This window comes from Vigna unguiculata, chromosome 2 (assembly GCF_004118075.2).
Source record: "Vigna unguiculata cultivar IT97K-499-35 chromosome 2, ASM411807v1, whole genome shotgun sequence".
Lineage (NCBI taxonomy): Eukaryota > Viridiplantae > Streptophyta > Magnoliopsida > Fabales > Fabaceae > Vigna > Vigna unguiculata.
In genome coordinates, this window is record NC_040280.1 from 28,922,959 (window position 1) to 28,940,288 (window position 17,330).

Below are 17,330 nucleotides of genomic sequence, written 5' to 3' on the forward strand. Positions count from 1 at the left end.
TGAAAAAATAATTAAATTTTAAAAAGTCAAATTGAACAAATAATTAAATTTAAATAAATAATTACTTAAAAGTAATATTGATAAAATAATTATTTTAATTTGATTTTTAAAAAAATTAGAAAATATAAATGTGAATATCAGAAAAATAACTTTTTTATATAACGCATAAATTCTCTTTTAATTTATAATGTAATATATATTGTCATATATAAAGTTCGTTTAAAATACTGAAAAATAATTTTAAAATGAAAGTGAAAATAGATTAAAAATTAAGAAAATCCATAAAAACATGTTTTATTGTGTAGTTGTTAGATGAAAAAGATAATATTATAGCTTATATCATATATTCTTCATTGAATGTGTTATCTCTGAGTTTTATCATTTCTTATAATTATTAATATATTTTATTGCGTATTTTATATTAATAAAAATACATATTATGTTACAATATACGATAATATTATCTGAATGTTTTATCATGTGCAAACGAACAAAAAACTGTTTAAAAGAATATATATAGATGAAAAATATTATTTAAATATTAATAGTATTATATATACATATAATATAATATAATATAATATAATATAATATAATATAATATAATATAATATAATAATTAATTATATAGTGATCAATTTAAATATTAATTTATAAATTAAAAATTATTAATAACTAAAAATAGTTAAAAATTTTAAAATTATTTTATATATTAATAATTAAAATAGATTTTATTATAAATTAATTTTTAAATTGATTACTTACGTTAATTCTGACAAGCAAAATTTTAACTACGAATAAATTTGTCTCTAAATTGATTCTAATTAAAAATTTAGATTCTAATTAAAAAATTGATTTCTAAAATCGATTTTAAATATATATTTTGTCATTATCACTAAAATTGATATTTTTAAAAACATTTCTCTCTATACATATACTTTAAAATTAGTAACTATTTAGTCTACTTTTTATTTTATTTTTTTGGGTTTCGTAATTAAATTAATGATCAAATATATTTATCATTTAAAACTTTATTGTTGACTTAAAACTATCCATTTTTGAGACATAATCATTTTGTTTAAATTGGTTGATGTAATATTCGTCGTCTAGTGGACAAGTGTAGTGTTTTAGGGATCTTAATTTCAGTTACAATATTTTATTTAAAAAAATAAAATTACTTAAAAATATTTACAAATTAATTGTTTTGCAAGATGAAAAAAAATATATATAAATTGTGATGACAAACTTTTGTTAGTAATATTATTTGATAATTTCAAATGTTATTGCTAATGAAAATTTAGTTTCTAAAATATAAATAAAAGTTAAATCAGGCAATCTAACAAAAGTCACAAGTCAAATACATTAAATACAAAACAAATATCTCACAAATTAAAAGTGGAATAAGACTCTGTTAACATTAATTAAGATGTTTTCGTCAAGTAAAAGAAAGATATTATATTTAACCTAAGACAATAAATTTATAATTTGTTTACATGATATTTAACTTTATATTTTTATTTTTAGTCATTTTCTCAAATACTATCATTAACACTTTAATCAAAATAATTTGTAGTAGAATTTGGTGGAAGAGGGATTGACATCAAAGAGTCAATTTGGGGGAATAATTATATGTTACATTTATGGATCATGTCTTTATATGTTCTCCAATATTTTTTCCTTAAATATGTTAAGAAATGAAGATATTATTGATCAATTAAATTAAACCTAAATGTAGAAAATTTTATAGCAAACGAAACTTTAATTAATTGAAGTCTTAACTATCTTAATCTGAAATAGAACTAAAGTGAATACATAAAATTAAGATACTTTAAAATTTTAAACAAAATTAAATAGTGCTCCAATATATATAATATTGAGAAAAGTTAAATATACTTCTTTGATAGTTTCTTGACTTTAAACAAAACACAAGAGGGAGCGGAACTTTGTCAATTACATATCAAAATCAAACTTTTGCATGATGATGCATTTAAGTGCGGGTTGACCTAATCAATTTTCACGTTTTTCTGATTCTGACATCAACTTGTGTAAGCAAATTTCTGTGTTCAACTATTCCAAAGCGATTTTAATAACAGTTTTCATCTTTTCTCTCACAATGAAAGGAATATTAATCAAAATGAACTATTTATCATTGACAAAAAAAAAGGATTATAATGCTAATAAACGTTGGAAAAACAATTTACTGAACTTTAGGTACGAGTAAGTACTTTGAATAAATAAAGTATTTACTGATTATGACACATAATTAAAATCATGCAAACTACATTTTTTTTTATTATACATAGTTCAATAAATAAAAAAACCGTTTGCATTAAAAAAGAAAAATGAATTTTTGACAAATTTTCCATAAATAGGATTAAAATATATTATTTTTTTATTTTTTAATGAAAATGTGAATATGAAATATCTAACGGGAAAACTATAAAAATTAAAGATACTATTACGAGTCAAGTTAGGTAAAGTGGACCAAAGGATTAGCACAAGAATTAACAAGGAAACATATAATCATTGTTAATTCCCTACCTACCATCATAAATATATATAAATATGGAACTTTATTATTTTAAATCAATATTGGTTTATAAATGTCTCTAGATTTTTTTTTTATTTTAACTTCTAATAGCTTGATTTTTGTTTTCTTTCCCTAAAAATTAAGTACATGATATAAATATGTTTTATTTGACATAATTAGCAAAAACTTGATAAAAGCCGAATTAGTTTATTGAATCACGAATGTGGTAGTTTTGGTATATGAATCGATAAAATTAATTAACAACTAGCCATATAAAGTAATATAAAAGCCGTGTGTGCGTGTACATAATTTCAAATAAAAAACAAATAATACATTTATACGTTATTATTTTTAGTTAAAGTGCATTTAACTAAATTAAATGGTGAATTACTAAGTTTGAGCATTTAAATTATTGAAAAGAGCATCGATTAGAGTGAAGTCATTTTTACAATTCAATTCGTAAAATTTTTTAAGAAAGAAAACCACACAATTAACTCTTAATTAGCTTATAAGTCATATATATGATACTTCCATTAACATATCATATTGAAGATTTTAAATCCGTATTTTTTTTTTCTAATCAAATACCTTTAATATTTTTTTTTATCAAAGCTAGTTAATTAACACACTAAGCTTATAAACATATATTGTGAGACTCGTTATTCGTCCCTTTTATTGGATGAAAAAAGAACATGGGTTCCCATCTACATGCCGCGTACCACACCATGACCCATGATCGCATAACAATTTTTTCTTTTTCGTATAATTGTAACAAAACTTTATAACCCATTTTGTTATTGAAATTAGAAATAGTGTCTAATTACAACATATACTGTAACAAAGTATTTTGGTGTTTTTTATTTTGTTAAATAGAAGGCTAAATTGATTTGGGATGTGCAGTGACACAGTATATTTTTAAGTTGGGAGCAGTAGGGACAATCAGCTTTACACGTATTTCCACGTGATTGCCCCTATTCTATTCTCCTTTGAACTCGCAATGATGTTTTTTAGAACAAGGAGCATCTTTACTTATGGAATTCGTTATCCCTCACATTAACAACGATTATTATTTAAGAAAACATTCATTACTACTGCTTTAATTGCTTCTTTATATTACGTTTCGTTTGTTGATTATACATCATTCATTACAGACATAATCTCAGTGTTTGGAAGCAAAACACTCTGACACACGTATTCCTAACGAGGAGAACAAAAAATTTACAGTATATCATGTAGAGCATATATAATTAAGACCAAATTAACACAAAGGTGAGTTAAAATCCGTGAGAGAAAAAAAAAAAGACGAATTAAAATCTTGTAAACGTTGTATTGTGTTCATGCATATAGAAAGCGAAAATAAAAACATGTTATATATGATCCTTAGAAGATAATAATGATAAACCTTTATCCGCATTTCATTAGTCCTAAGTGGGACAGGCAAAATGATATCGTTTACTTACATAATTGGTTCTGCAAGACCACACGTATGACATAATAAGTGTAATGATCAAGGTTTTAAAATATGTTTTCTGAATCCGATTCAAATCCTAAGATAAGAGTAATCATGAAGTTTAAGAAACAAGAAAAGAAATTATTGTGCTTTAAAATTTTATATAGGTTTGTAATACTGTGATTACAAATTTCTCTCTCTATCGCTTTCTTTGTAAATACTTAAATTGGTTCGAGTAATTAGAAATACTTAAATTTTATATATGTTAGATTACCATTTTAAATAAATGTAATGGATTAATACAAAAAAAGGTTAACAATTATAGTTAATTTGAATGAAACTAACAACAATTTTCCGTGTAATAATATAGGTTGTCTCCAAATACAAATTCCAACATGAAAAAAATTGTCGTTTGTGAGATGAATGGGGTAAAAATGGGAGTCTCCCACATGGAGTCTATAAAAAAATTATAAATAATATGATGGAAGTGTGATTCTAAAGAATGGTAAGAAGCAAAAAGGACCTAACCGACAAGGAAGCAGTCCTAGCTAGCAGCATAAAACAACGAAGCAACCCAATTGAGTTCAATTCGCAAACCTCATTCAATTCCATCATATGCTTCATCCTACAATATTCTCTCTCTCCCCATTTCCCGCATACACACACACATATATACCAAACCTACTTTCTTTTGCTTTTCTCCACCACTAACGCAAAAAGACTCACCACTCATCACCACACCACCCTTTTGCTTTTGCGTGTTTTTGGATTGTTCTAGATCTAAAAGATAAAGATGATCCAAGAACTGTTCGGTGCTGCTACTGCTAGTCTTATAGCAGCTGAAACAAAAATCTCCATTAATAACAATGGAGGAGGACTTCTACTAACACCACCCGCACCGTCTTCTCCTTCTCCGTCTCCTTCTTGCACAACAACTATCACCTCTTCCGCTAACACCGCCACTTCCTCCAACTCCGACAACCAAAATTTGAGGTGCCCTCGTTGTGATTCATCAAACACAAAGTTTTGTTACTACAACAACTACAACCTCACTCAGCCTCGCCACTTCTGCAAGACATGTCGCCGCTACTGGACCAAAGGTGGCGCTCTCAGGAATGTTCCCATCGGAGGTGGCTGCCGGAAAAGCAAGACCTCCGGCATGTCCAGCTCGGTGGCAAAGCAGGCCGCCACAAAGATGAAAGCAGTGGCATCGGAGCTTGGAAGGCCACAGGGAGTACTCTTTGACCAAGAGCTTCCGCAAACCCCAATCCTTTGGGGTTCACCGCAAAATACTCAACTCATGGCTTTACTAAGAGCTACCCAAAACCAAAACCCTAACCCTAACCCTAGTTCCGTGTCAATTGATGTCAAGAGAGAAGGGAACTTATCGGGATCTCATTCCCACATGGTCACTGAGTCATTGCTCCCAAATGGGTTGTTGAATAGTACTAGAACTGGTCTAGGATACGATGGTGTGGGAGAATTTCCTTCACTGGGTCTATGCAGCTCCTTTTGGAGGAACAATCAAAATCAGAATCAGCAACAAAGCAACGGTTTTGTACTTGGGGAACAGCAAAATAGTGGAGTTCAAGAACTTTACCACAAGTTCAGGTCATCGACGTCAGTTAATTACTGCGGCAGTGATAATTCACCGGTGTTTCTCGGCAACATGGCTTCGTCCTCTTCTTTGTCGAACATTTTGGAGTCATCTTCGGTTTCTGGCAGCGAATTCGGGTGCTGGAATCCAACCCTTTCCTGGTGTGATCTTCCCACAACAAGTGGAGCATATCCTTAATCAACCGCAGTAACTATTTCCTCTTTTTTATTCACCGTTTTCTTTCAGCGTTAAATATAGAACTCCTTAATTTATAGTTTATAGATGTTAATCTGTATTCTAGAGTCTTTTCTTTTTTGTTTGTTCGGTCGTTTTGGGGTGTGGATAATTAAAGAATATGTACGTGTAGGTAGCATTAGAATTTTTTTTTTCCCACTCTCGTTTCTTTCTATCATTTGCTTCCGTCTGCATGTGTTCTGGTTGATGGTGTGTTTAACTTAGCTCTCTCAAATCCAAGGAATGGAAAATACAGTGTTTCTGCATCTTTACTTTATATTGAATTTCCTTTTCAACTTTTTCTCCCGTTTCTTTACTTTACCTCTAAATTCGGAATATAATTTTTTGTAGCAGTAAGTAGCTAACTGGTGTGGGCCTACAGAAGTAGTAAAATATTTACAATATTGACGTTATGCGAAAGGTAACAGTGAAGGTATATTTGAAGAGAGTTAAAAAATAGAGTAAAGGTGAGGAAGAAGAATATATGTATGTTGGTAAACTCAAAAAGTTTAGGGTTTAGTTGTTAAGTGAAGGTGGTGGAGGCATGGTGGGTAGCATATGAAAGTGGTAGATTTTGTTTTGTTACGAGAAATGGATGAATCTAATGCAAAAGCAGGCTTTGGAAAAAGTTTCCTCAAACAGAACTAGATTCTGGAGGTTGGTTGTGAGCAATCCACCACTAATTGGTTCGACACAAACTTCACTGAGCAACCATGCCTCACTACTGCTTCTGCTATTACTCTATTTTATTTATTTATTTATTTCTAATTTGAGAAATAATTCAAAAATATATCACGTACTTGAATTTACGACATATAAGTATTATTTGTAGTGTTATATTTTTGGTCCCTTAAGTTTTAGTAAAATTTAAAATTATTTTCACTTCAAAAATTTTGATCAATTTAGTCATTTATCTTTAAAAATGCATTTTTAACCAAATTTTGTTAAGTTTATGACGTTTCGAACGCATTTCATTATAATATTTGAATTGTTTATACCATTTGACACATTTTTGCTTCAATGTTAATTCAAATATTATCATAAAATGTGTTTAAAATGTCAAATAAACTTAACAAGATTTGGTAAAAATGACTAAATTCACGTATTTCTAAAAATGAAATACTAAATTAGTATAAAATTTCAAAGATGGACTAATTACAAAATTCACCGAAACTTAAGAGACGAAAACATATTTAACCCTTATTTTTATAATTAAGTAGGGGTGGCAATGCGGGTCGGCCCGGCCCGTTTAGGCCTAGCCCATATAAGGCCCGCACAACACGGGCTGGCCCACCCCGCCCCGCATACTTTATGCGAGCTGAAAACACTGACCCGCCCCGCATACTCCTTGGCCCACGGGCCCACGGGCCGGCCCGCTTTTTTTTAATTTTTATGATAAAACTTTCAATGTTTAAAAATTGGGAAACTTTAAGAAGTTCACAAAATTAAGTAAAGACTTTGGGGAATTAGATGATAAAGTGATAATTCAACATTTTCATCATATTCCTACTATGACATACACAATGTATTCTTTAAATTTTAGCACATTAAAAAATTACATAATACTTGTCTTTTCCAGTTATACAAGAATTTGAAACGTTAATGCAATAGTCTATAAAAGAAGTAATTAATATACATAAGTGCAAATTTTTTTAAAAATTTTATGCGGGCTTGCAGGCCGGCCCGCGCGTGCCGCGGACTAACCCGAACGAGCCGCAGGTCTATGCGAGCCGGGCACGCGCGGACTACAAGCTCACTATCCTGACCCGTCCCGCATTTTTTCTGCGAGCCTGCGAATCGAGCCCACGGGCAAGGCCCTAATTGTCGTCCCTATAATTAAGTAATCAAAATTTACGTTCACTATATAAACATCACTTTTAGGTTTAATCCTTGGAGATCAGACATAAATGTCAGATGTTAATGCAGGCGGTATGACTCATTTTCTTAAAAATTCTATAAAAAATAATAACAAAAACACCCATTTTCTTAACAGAAATGAATTTAATTAAGTTTTAAATTTCTCTCGGTATAAAAATTTCCTGTGAAATGATAGAATATTTAATCTTTTGACCATAAAACCTATAGAAAAGTATTACCATTTTATTATTAAATATATTTTAAGTGAGATAATTAAAAGTAGTCTTCATTTTACATTATTTATGACATTGTTTAAACAAAAACTATTCAATTTAAAAATATAAACAAAAAATCATCGACACGAAAAAGAATTCAATATACAAATAACAGCACTAAAAGTAACTAGTCTCAATGAAAAATATTAAAATTTTTAATACTTGATAAACAAAAAATAAATAAATAAACAAATTTAAAATATTCAAAATTTATAAAATAAATAAAAACTAATTAAGTCTAAAATATAAAAACATATTCCCGGGTATATATATATATATATATATATATATATATATATATATATATATATATATATGTGAATTGAGCAGCTACTGTTAGATAAGTTATATTGATAACAATTATTCTTTAACCAATTTGTCCATTGATTTAGTTCAGAATTGAGCAGGTTATTTTGTTTTCTTTTAGAATGAACTATTCCTTGTGCTCCAAAAAAAGAATCCTTTATTTCATTTTTCAGAAAAAAAAAATTTTATTATATTGAAAAAGAAGTCTTAACTTATATATGTTTATGTTAATAATTCGGGTTTGTAACAAATTTAAAAATACATATGGTTGTGACAAAAAGGAGACATCAAAATAATTATGTGAATTCGCATTCTTATTCTTATTATTAAAATATTTGTGTAATTTTAAAAGAAAGGGAATTATACTTTGATTTGTTTTATAACTTCTTTCTGTATTTGGTTCATTATCGTAAAGCCATTTATTTAAAATTTTTTTTGTTGATTCAAGAAAAAGTTGTAGCTGGATTTTCGGAATACAAATGATATATAGAAAGATATCTATGTATATTTTTTTCATCAAAAATTGAAAAAAAGAATGTGATTTTTTAGTTAAGCTAATATTTCTTCTTTGGAATATCTGCAAAAATTTTTTTTCGAATTCTATCCTTTTACTATCATAAATTTTTTTCTTCGAATGAATATTTGTCTCGGGAATTCCAAGTCCTCTTTTCTTTTCTTCTTTTTTCATTTTTTCTATTTTTTTAATAACTACTTTTCTCTTAGTATTGAGATCCTTTATAGATTTTTTTTTCAATGAAAAATTTGTCGACTTTATCGATTGAATTGAAATGGTTGCTTCAGAAATCATTGAATTATTCTTCCAAATTGTTGAATATTTTTTGTTTTCGCTCAATTATATATATATATATATGAATTCGCGGATTTCATACTTTATCAAAACATGAAATTATATATATGGTTGTAAGCTTTTGAGCTTTTACTTCATAATCAAACATTTTTCTCCTTCTTTACTAAGGAACTCTAGTACTAAATTCTTTGAGAAATTGACTGGGGAAAATTATATGCAGAGACATATCCTGTAAAGGACGATAACACATGAATATTTTTCATTTTTTTTATTTCTTTTTTTACCATATTTTTCTCTTACGCCTTTAGTTTTTTTTCCTATTATTATTTCTCTGTTTTGATATATATATATATATATATATATATATATATATATATATATAAACCCTAAACCTTAAATCTTATATAAAATAATTTAGTTAATACGAGAACTCTTTTGACTAAATAGCTATCCTATTTTTACATTTAGAATATGAAGACGTGTGATATAAGCAACTGTCTCGTGATACACACATGAGATCGTTTTGGAAAGAAGAGAAATATTCTTTTTACATCTGCTTTTCACCTTCGTTAAAATTCTTGTTTTTGTTTTTATTAAGAAAGACTATATATATAGATGTGAGGAGTGTAAAAAACGTGTAATTTAGGATGAGGTATTCGTAAACTAAGAGAGTTTTTTTCATTAAGTAATTTTTACCCCATTATTAAACAGAAAACTGAGTTTTAATCAGAATTCAAACAATATAACAGCAAATTTAATATATAAGAACTAGCGTTAAATATTAAACTATTTTTTTCACAATATATGAGACTCATTTTTAAGTTTTTAAGTAGTTTTATTATTACTTAGCTCTCTAATAAGATATAAATAAATTAAAGAGAGTGAATGGTTGAAAATACTCTACTAAACATATATTTACTTTTCCTTTTCATCTTCTTTCTATCTCATTCTTTTGCTTTTATCTCTTTATTACTTCTTTATTCATATGACATTTTTAATTCACTTTCTTTCTCTTTTTTATATATTTTTCATTCTACTCACTTGTGTTGCAAGTGATTTTCTCCATATGATATGAGATTTTGTGATTTTGAAAGTCAACAATGGTAAAAAGAAATAAATAAAAAAATTAAACATCGTACTCAATTTTCATTAGACTTGAATTATAAAATCATTATCGACCAGGCAAAATTTTAATTAGATTTCTCTTACGTGTATAATTGAAAATATACATTTCTGTGTATTCAATTTAAAGAGATTAGTTATTTTAATCCGTTAAAAATTAAAAATTAAAAAAGTATGTATATGTATCAGAAGAAAAAAATCTTTTAAGTAAATTTATTTTCTTTAAAATTCAAGCATGAAATCTAACTCTTATATTAGTTATATATAAAAAAGTTAAATACTATATAAAAATAATCATACATAAATTCATTTCATTAAAATTTTTGAATTAGAAATAATGTTAATTTTTTATATAGTTTAGACTTAGTTATTATTGTTGTTTGTCTCTCTAAAGCTCGGTATCCAAAGTCGTCTCTTAATATAAATTTGATTTATTTATTAAAAATCAAGTTTAATATATCTTTCATCTTACTTTTTCTTCTTCTCTTTTAAACTAAACACTTTTAACAATGATTTTGTTTCTTCTCGTGCATTTTACTTTTATCTGCCATATTTTTCTCTTTTTATCAAAGCATTTGTCGTTTATTTCCATTTTTTTTAATGATGATAACTTTTATATCTAAAACATGCTACTAGCATTTTTCTTTTACATTATTATGTACTTATAATGACCCATTTAGACTTTTTCTAGAGTTTTGCATATAGAAAATGGACCGAAAGCCCAAATGCACGATCCAGCATGCATATGATGATGAGTCCAAATTTTTTACTCGTTAGTGAGACACTTCCTTTTTACATTTTCATAATTTCAATCTGGAAGGTGTTGGCTAGGAACATGTTTTTAAAATATAATATAAATTTTTATTCTAAAATAAAAAATTTAAAATATACATTTATATTCAAATTTAATATTCTGAAAACTTCCAGAATTAAACATGAACTATAGTTGAACATCCAAGTTGAGATTATGAGGGTGCAGAGAGAAATAACGAAGAGTGAATGTATTGGCCCATGTCAACACCAAGACGAGGGACTCAAAAACTACTACTTCTATTTCAACCACCTTCATACAGTGACCCTTAATCCAAAAGGTACATGTTTTTGGAATAAAAATGGTGTTTACTCAATTTCGGAATACTTTTATATTCATTTTCTAAAAAGAAAAATCTGTATAATTTTTCGTTTTACAAATATTTCTTTATTATCTTTGGTATTAACTATTCTTATTATAATTAAATCAATTTTATCTTCACCGTTACAGTTCCCATTCTTACGTCCTTTTTTATTTCAATTATCATCTTTACTATTTTTAAGATATTAACATAGTCATTAATTGTAATATTATTATCAATTGTCGTTAAGATTATCATTATTATTAACGCCATGTAAATATGCATTTAAATTAATTTTGGAATGATATAATTTTTTTAAAAGAATTTATTTTAAACTAAATATTTCAAGAAGAAACTAATTTCCAAAACTAAAATCTAATATCGTAAAATTTGGCTACTATAACATTTATTTTAATGCTTAAAGTGCATAGACTCTTGTTTTTATAGGATTATTGAAATAACATGATACTTTTCATACTTTTAGTATTTATTCAATTGAGATCTTTTCCAAGAAATAGTAGCATTATATTTATCACTGTTGTTACAAATACTAGTAAGACATATTTTTATCATTTTCATTTTTATAGCTTTTACGATTAGTATTATTTCCTTATCAACATTCGTAAATTTTCTTATCTTCATTTATATGAACTTTTACAGAAAAAATAAGTACAATTTCCTCTTTTATGTTTTTGATTGAGCTGAGGGAAATGTAGTAATTTATTTACTCACTTGATTCAGGTTCAATTCATAATAATTTTAAAAGACCAAATAAAAAAAAAATTGAATATGAAAACTAAGCAGAAAACAAAAATTTGTTTTCAAAATGTTTGAAACTTAAAACTGAAGCCAGTATTAAGGTTGCTGCTATATATATGTTCTGCAAGAATCACTGCAATACCGAACACCCAGAAACATGTGAAGATTCCATCAACTGTTAACACATTAACAACAATTAAAAATGAATACAATACTTTTTCTCAACATGAAGCAAGAATGTTGAAATGTCGGAGACATTGAATTGTTCCTGGAAAAAGAATTGTAACGGTAGTCAAACCCTCATGACTAGAAAATACTTGAATAAATAGGATGTAGAAAGTTGGATATGTATTTGTGTGTATATATATACACTAAGGATGATGTCCAACAGCTTTGCCGCAAAGTAGAACATTATTAGGAATGTTATATTCATTAGCAAGGCTTTGCTGTGCATTCCACACCCTTAGGTAGAACTGCTGCCCAAGATATTGCCTTTCCCATATTGCTGACCTCAAATTCCACATACCTTGGTTGTCCAAAGACACCAATATTGCAGTCCAGGATTTTGGATACACCTACATTCATTTGAACCACAAAAAACTATGCATGTCAGAAACAAAAGGGTTTAAGTGATTCTTCATAAAGATATCTCAACACATGGATCAGACACTTTCTTGTTTAGTACCTGTGCAGTGTGTCTGGTCAGGCCATCCACTAGATTATAGGTTTTTCTACTGGCATCTGTCCACTGGCCGAAACCATAACTGCAAATTGTGCCAATGAACGTTATTAGAACTTTCTTAAGCTAGTTCTAAATTGCTTCTACCAGTGAAAATATTGATAGTTAGACACAAAATTTATATTTCAAGGAAACTGGCATACCCAATGACCCAAAAGTCATAACCATCAAGATGCCAAGACTGCATCGTGTTTTCGTTGTTCTGGAATATAACCTCAATAAAATCATGAAGAGAAGTTGGTAACACCGAGGTGCCTATGTAACCTGGACCACCAGAGGGAGTGTTTTGGAGTAAATTCACACTGAAGATTCCGGGAATGTTGAAGTGATCAGCAAGCTTGAGAGGGGTGTCAGGGTTAACATAAGAGACACTGTTAACGGCATAACGTAGCTTTCCATTGATCAAAGGTGCTGAATTGGCCAATTTAATCACTTTTGTAGGAGTAATCAACCCGTAATGGAATGACCCTTGGGGGTTAGGCCTAGCAGCATTTGCTGTCAGATTCCACCTGCAGGAATAATTTATTGAAAACTGATTAAAATTTATAAATAAATCAAGGAAAAACAGGATTTTTTTTATTAATTTTTTAGAGACCAAACCTGTAGGTTCTGGCTTGTTTCATGGACCAGTCAAAGTCATATTTATCAATGGTGAAAGGAGGGACAGGTCCTAATGCAGAGGAAAAAGAATTTGAGTAGTGTAGTACTGCAGTTGTGGTGAGAGGTGTCTCGGTAAATCTTGTTGAAGCAATTATGTAGTAGTCCTTTGGAGGCTGATTCAAGGTTACTAACAGAGAAACTGATTGACCAACATGCACATCAAGTGAATCGTATGTGTTCTGAATAGTGTGTGATCCTTCAACTTCAATTAGTTTTAGTGAATGACCCTGGATTCTGAAGTTAATTGATGTTGTCAAGCCTACATTTGAGATCCTAAACATGTAGGTTTTTCCTGAAAGAAAAGAACAACTACTGTTGACAAAAGAAATTTTCTTAAACTTGGCGCATATTTGAACTACATCCTTAAAAACATCACTGGCTTACCCTGGTTGCCAGTGAAGGTAGAATGATGCTGCCCATTAATGAGAAGGCCATCGGGAAGTCCAATTGATTTTCCAGAATCCAAAGCTTGCCTTAGTGTCTGCAAATAAGAAGACAAAATAGATGAAGATAAGTTGAGTGTGAAGAATATTTTGGAAACAGAATGATTATGAGAAAGGTAAGAAAGATGTTATGTACCTTGTGGTTGTTCTTGTACCAATCACCAATGAGTAAAGTAAAATCTCCATCAGGGTTTGGATAAGGGATTGGGATAACAGATCTGTGATAAACGTTAAGTCCTCCAAACCCTCCAGCTGCTTTATGCAGTTGCGTTGATGGAAAGTATGTGTATGTGCCAATCTGATCCTTTGTCTGAAACTTGTACGTGTAATTTGAGTTTGGAGGAATGGGACAGTTAGTTCCCAAAACTCCATCTTGCCATGAATTTTTCCTTTGTTTTATACCATTCCTGTTTTATGACAACAATGTTAAACAATGTTAGTTATAGTTCTAAAATTCTTAAGAAACACTGTCAACACACAGAATATCATCAGAATTAGGAGAATGTGACTTTCACGAAGTTTAGAAAGCTATTGCTGCAAAAAAGTTGAATCTTTACAGCCATATTTGTGAAACCTAAACAGTAAGTGCCCCGCATAACATAACACAAATGAGACCCTTCATGTCGAAGTCCCTTCATCAAGAATATTGAAATATTAACAAGATCCATCACAATTAAGCAGCAAGAGACCACAGATTCCCCTCAGGTTCGAGAGAACAATTAAAAAAACCACAGAAAGAAAAGAAAGGACGATATATACAAAGAAGAGAATATAATGCTGACCAAAAAGAACCCAATATGAGTCAAGCAAATGGAACACAGAACCATACCAAGTGAGTAAAAATGGCTCGTCCAGCTTGTTGATAAGGTTGAGAACAACATTGTCATTAGTTATCAAATCAAGTCTAGGCCCAGGAAACTGGCCATTGATAAGAATAACCTTCAAAAATGTGTAAGCACCAAAAACGTCAGAACCAAAGTTCGAAAGATATCTCAGATCCAACAAAAACAGATAGGTTATGAACCTGTTGGGGACTACCCAGTGGAGAAAGATTCCCATAAGTCACCGTCCATGTGAAAAACTTATATGCATCTTCTGCTTGCACAAGAGACACACTTACTAAACCAATGACAAGGCATAGCAAATGTTGCAAAGTGGCGCTTCCCATGTTGTGTACTGAAAATGACAAGAAAAGAAACACAGGGTCACTACTTAACAGTTCAGCATTACTGAAGAGAGAAATAAAAAAGAAAGGTGGGAGTTAGAAACTCAAAATGAAACACGATCCTTGAGTTTCTACGAAAGGAATCAATGTGAAAAGTACCAGATCTGGGTTCTGCGGGAAGAGTGACACTCCCAAAACTAACTTACACCCACTATGGTCTGTGCCGCTTTCATATATACTAAAAATAAACTAAACAGTAGAAAACCATGATTGAAGTAGCTAATCGAGTGTTATTTTAATAATAAAGTGATAATTTTGTTTGTTTTATAAGGTTGCAAATTGATCATTCATTTTCGGCGCGGTTAACGCGTTTTCGCTTACTAGTTCCTTAAAGCCGAAGAAAATGAAAATACCATGCCTCCGAGAAATTATCTTCTGTCTATATTTATCCCATTATTAAAAAGTGGAACTTTCCTTCCTCTCTCTCGTTTCGTGTTGTGGTTTTTCCCTCGCAAACGTTTGGGGTTCAGTTTTGCATTTTCTTCATTGTTCAGTTTGAACTTTGAACCCTGATCAAAACACGGACCTTTCTTTACACAATCTTGTAACAACATTTTTTTAAGGTGGTAACGTCGAACAAATGATGTTATAATGTGGAAAATTTAATTTGTCTACGCGTAAAGAACACAATTTAAGTAATCTACGCGGTTTTAGCCTTGGGAACATAAGCGGGTGTTAAAAAATATTTATAATCTTAAAAATACCCAAAAAGATAGTTTCCGTCAATAACTATTATAAACTCTCCGTACTTTGAGATATAATATTTTTTTTACATTCATTTAATACTATATTTTTTGCTATACAAATATAAAAAATTGTTTTTTTATGATTATTGTATTCATGTAATATATTGTTAAATGAATATAATGTGTATAACATTTTCTATATTCATTTGACACTACTTTTTTTCCGCAGATATAAAAGTTTATCTGTTAATGATTATTGTATTCGTATAATATATTGTTAAATGAAAAATAATGTGTGAAAATATAATTAGTCTAATCTCCCTATATACGGTAGATGTAAAAGTAGCACCGACAAGATACCATTATTTTGAATTTTGTTTGGTGTGGGTTGACGAAGATAAATTTTAATTTATATTTAATAAATATATCAAAGTACGCCCATGTGGAGTTGGTAAAGGGTACAGATACCTTTAATGAGATGATATAATGATAAGTTTAACCACTTGAATTTAAAATTTTAAATATATATATATATTGAAAAAGAGTAGGCTGAAACCAAAACAAGAGTAACCAAAATGAAAAAAAAAAAACGAGGAATGGTTCATACATATTACATATTTAATTCAGCTGGCCTAGACAAAAAAGAAATTGAATTGTGACTTGGAAGAACGAGACAAGAGGCTGATAACACTTCAATCAAACTTATGAACTATTCAATGGTTTTCTTTTTTCACTAGAAATGGACATTTTGGAAAGTTATTGTCAAAAATTAAAAAGTATTGCCTATCATTTTTAGATACATTCCATCATGTAAGTTGTAACTATTTCTGTTAATTATACCTTTAGTTTTTCATTAAACATTTTTCTGTGTTTCTTCTCTATTTCTTCTTTATCAGGCCTTTCTGATATTTGAGTAGGAGTTGTGTTTTTTTTTCTTCCATTTCTTTTCTTCTACCAGCTTTGTCTTGTTCTTTTATTTCTGTCAGTGATAAATTTTAAAAAGTGTATAATAAATTGTTTAAGATAATAATTGGTACAATTTAAATAGAATATGAATCTTTTTTATTTAAATATTTAGTTAATAAATAAAAATGATTATTATTCAAAATTCATTTTAGAAAAGTCATTACTTTTTAAAGAAATTTTTCTCTTTCTTTATTTTCTAGAAAAAAATTGATGTAATGTTTAAGCTTGAAACATTTCATGTAACTCATGTGGGTGAAGAGTTGTATTTATAAACCTAAAAAAAGTTATTATCCATTTGTTATTAGAAGTATGGGATAATGGGTCTTTTGGAGTAAGATGAAAAAAAAATTAGGGTTTCTTTCTCTTAAGTGGGTACTGAGCCCAATTTCGAAACTTATATACATTGGATTTTTCTTCCTAAGATTAAGACTCATTATTCCAAATGAATCACTTTTTATGTTTTATCTTTAAATTTTCGAAAGATCTATTTATCATTTTCTTGATCAGAGCCTACATTGAGAATCTTGGCAGAAAATGATTATAATTTATTTTAGAGTAAGT

At 29.0% G+C, this 17,330-nt stretch overlaps 2 protein-coding genes across 2 annotated transcripts; one reads left to right on the forward strand and one right to left on the reverse strand.

Annotated features, from left to right (window-relative positions):
• Positions 1–4,505: 4,505 nt before the first annotated feature.
• Positions 4,506–6,088, forward strand: LOC114172984 (dof zinc finger protein DOF2.2-like). Its single transcript, XM_028057164.1, has one exon. The coding sequence runs from the start codon at positions 4,774–4,776 to the stop codon at positions 5,773–5,775; it is 1,002 nt and encodes a 333-aa protein (XP_027912965.1). The 5' UTR covers positions 4,506–4,773; the 3' UTR covers positions 5,776–6,088.
• A 6,032-nt stretch (positions 6,089–12,120) lies between these two features.
• Positions 12,121–15,486, reverse strand: LOC114172983 (L-ascorbate oxidase homolog). The gene is made up of 9 exons (XM_028057163.1): positions 15,217–15,486; positions 14,917–15,068; positions 14,722–14,831; positions 14,029–14,299; positions 13,834–13,930; positions 13,390–13,741; positions 12,933–13,298; positions 12,736–12,814; positions 12,121–12,625 (listed from the first exon to the last, which is right to left on the reverse strand). The coding sequence occupies exons 2-9, from the start codon at positions 15,058–15,060 to the stop codon at positions 12,422–12,424; spliced, it is 1,623 nt and encodes a 540-aa protein (XP_027912964.1). The 5' UTR covers positions 15,061–15,068; positions 15,217–15,486; the 3' UTR covers positions 12,121–12,421.
• Positions 15,487–17,330: the final 1,844 nt, after the last annotated feature.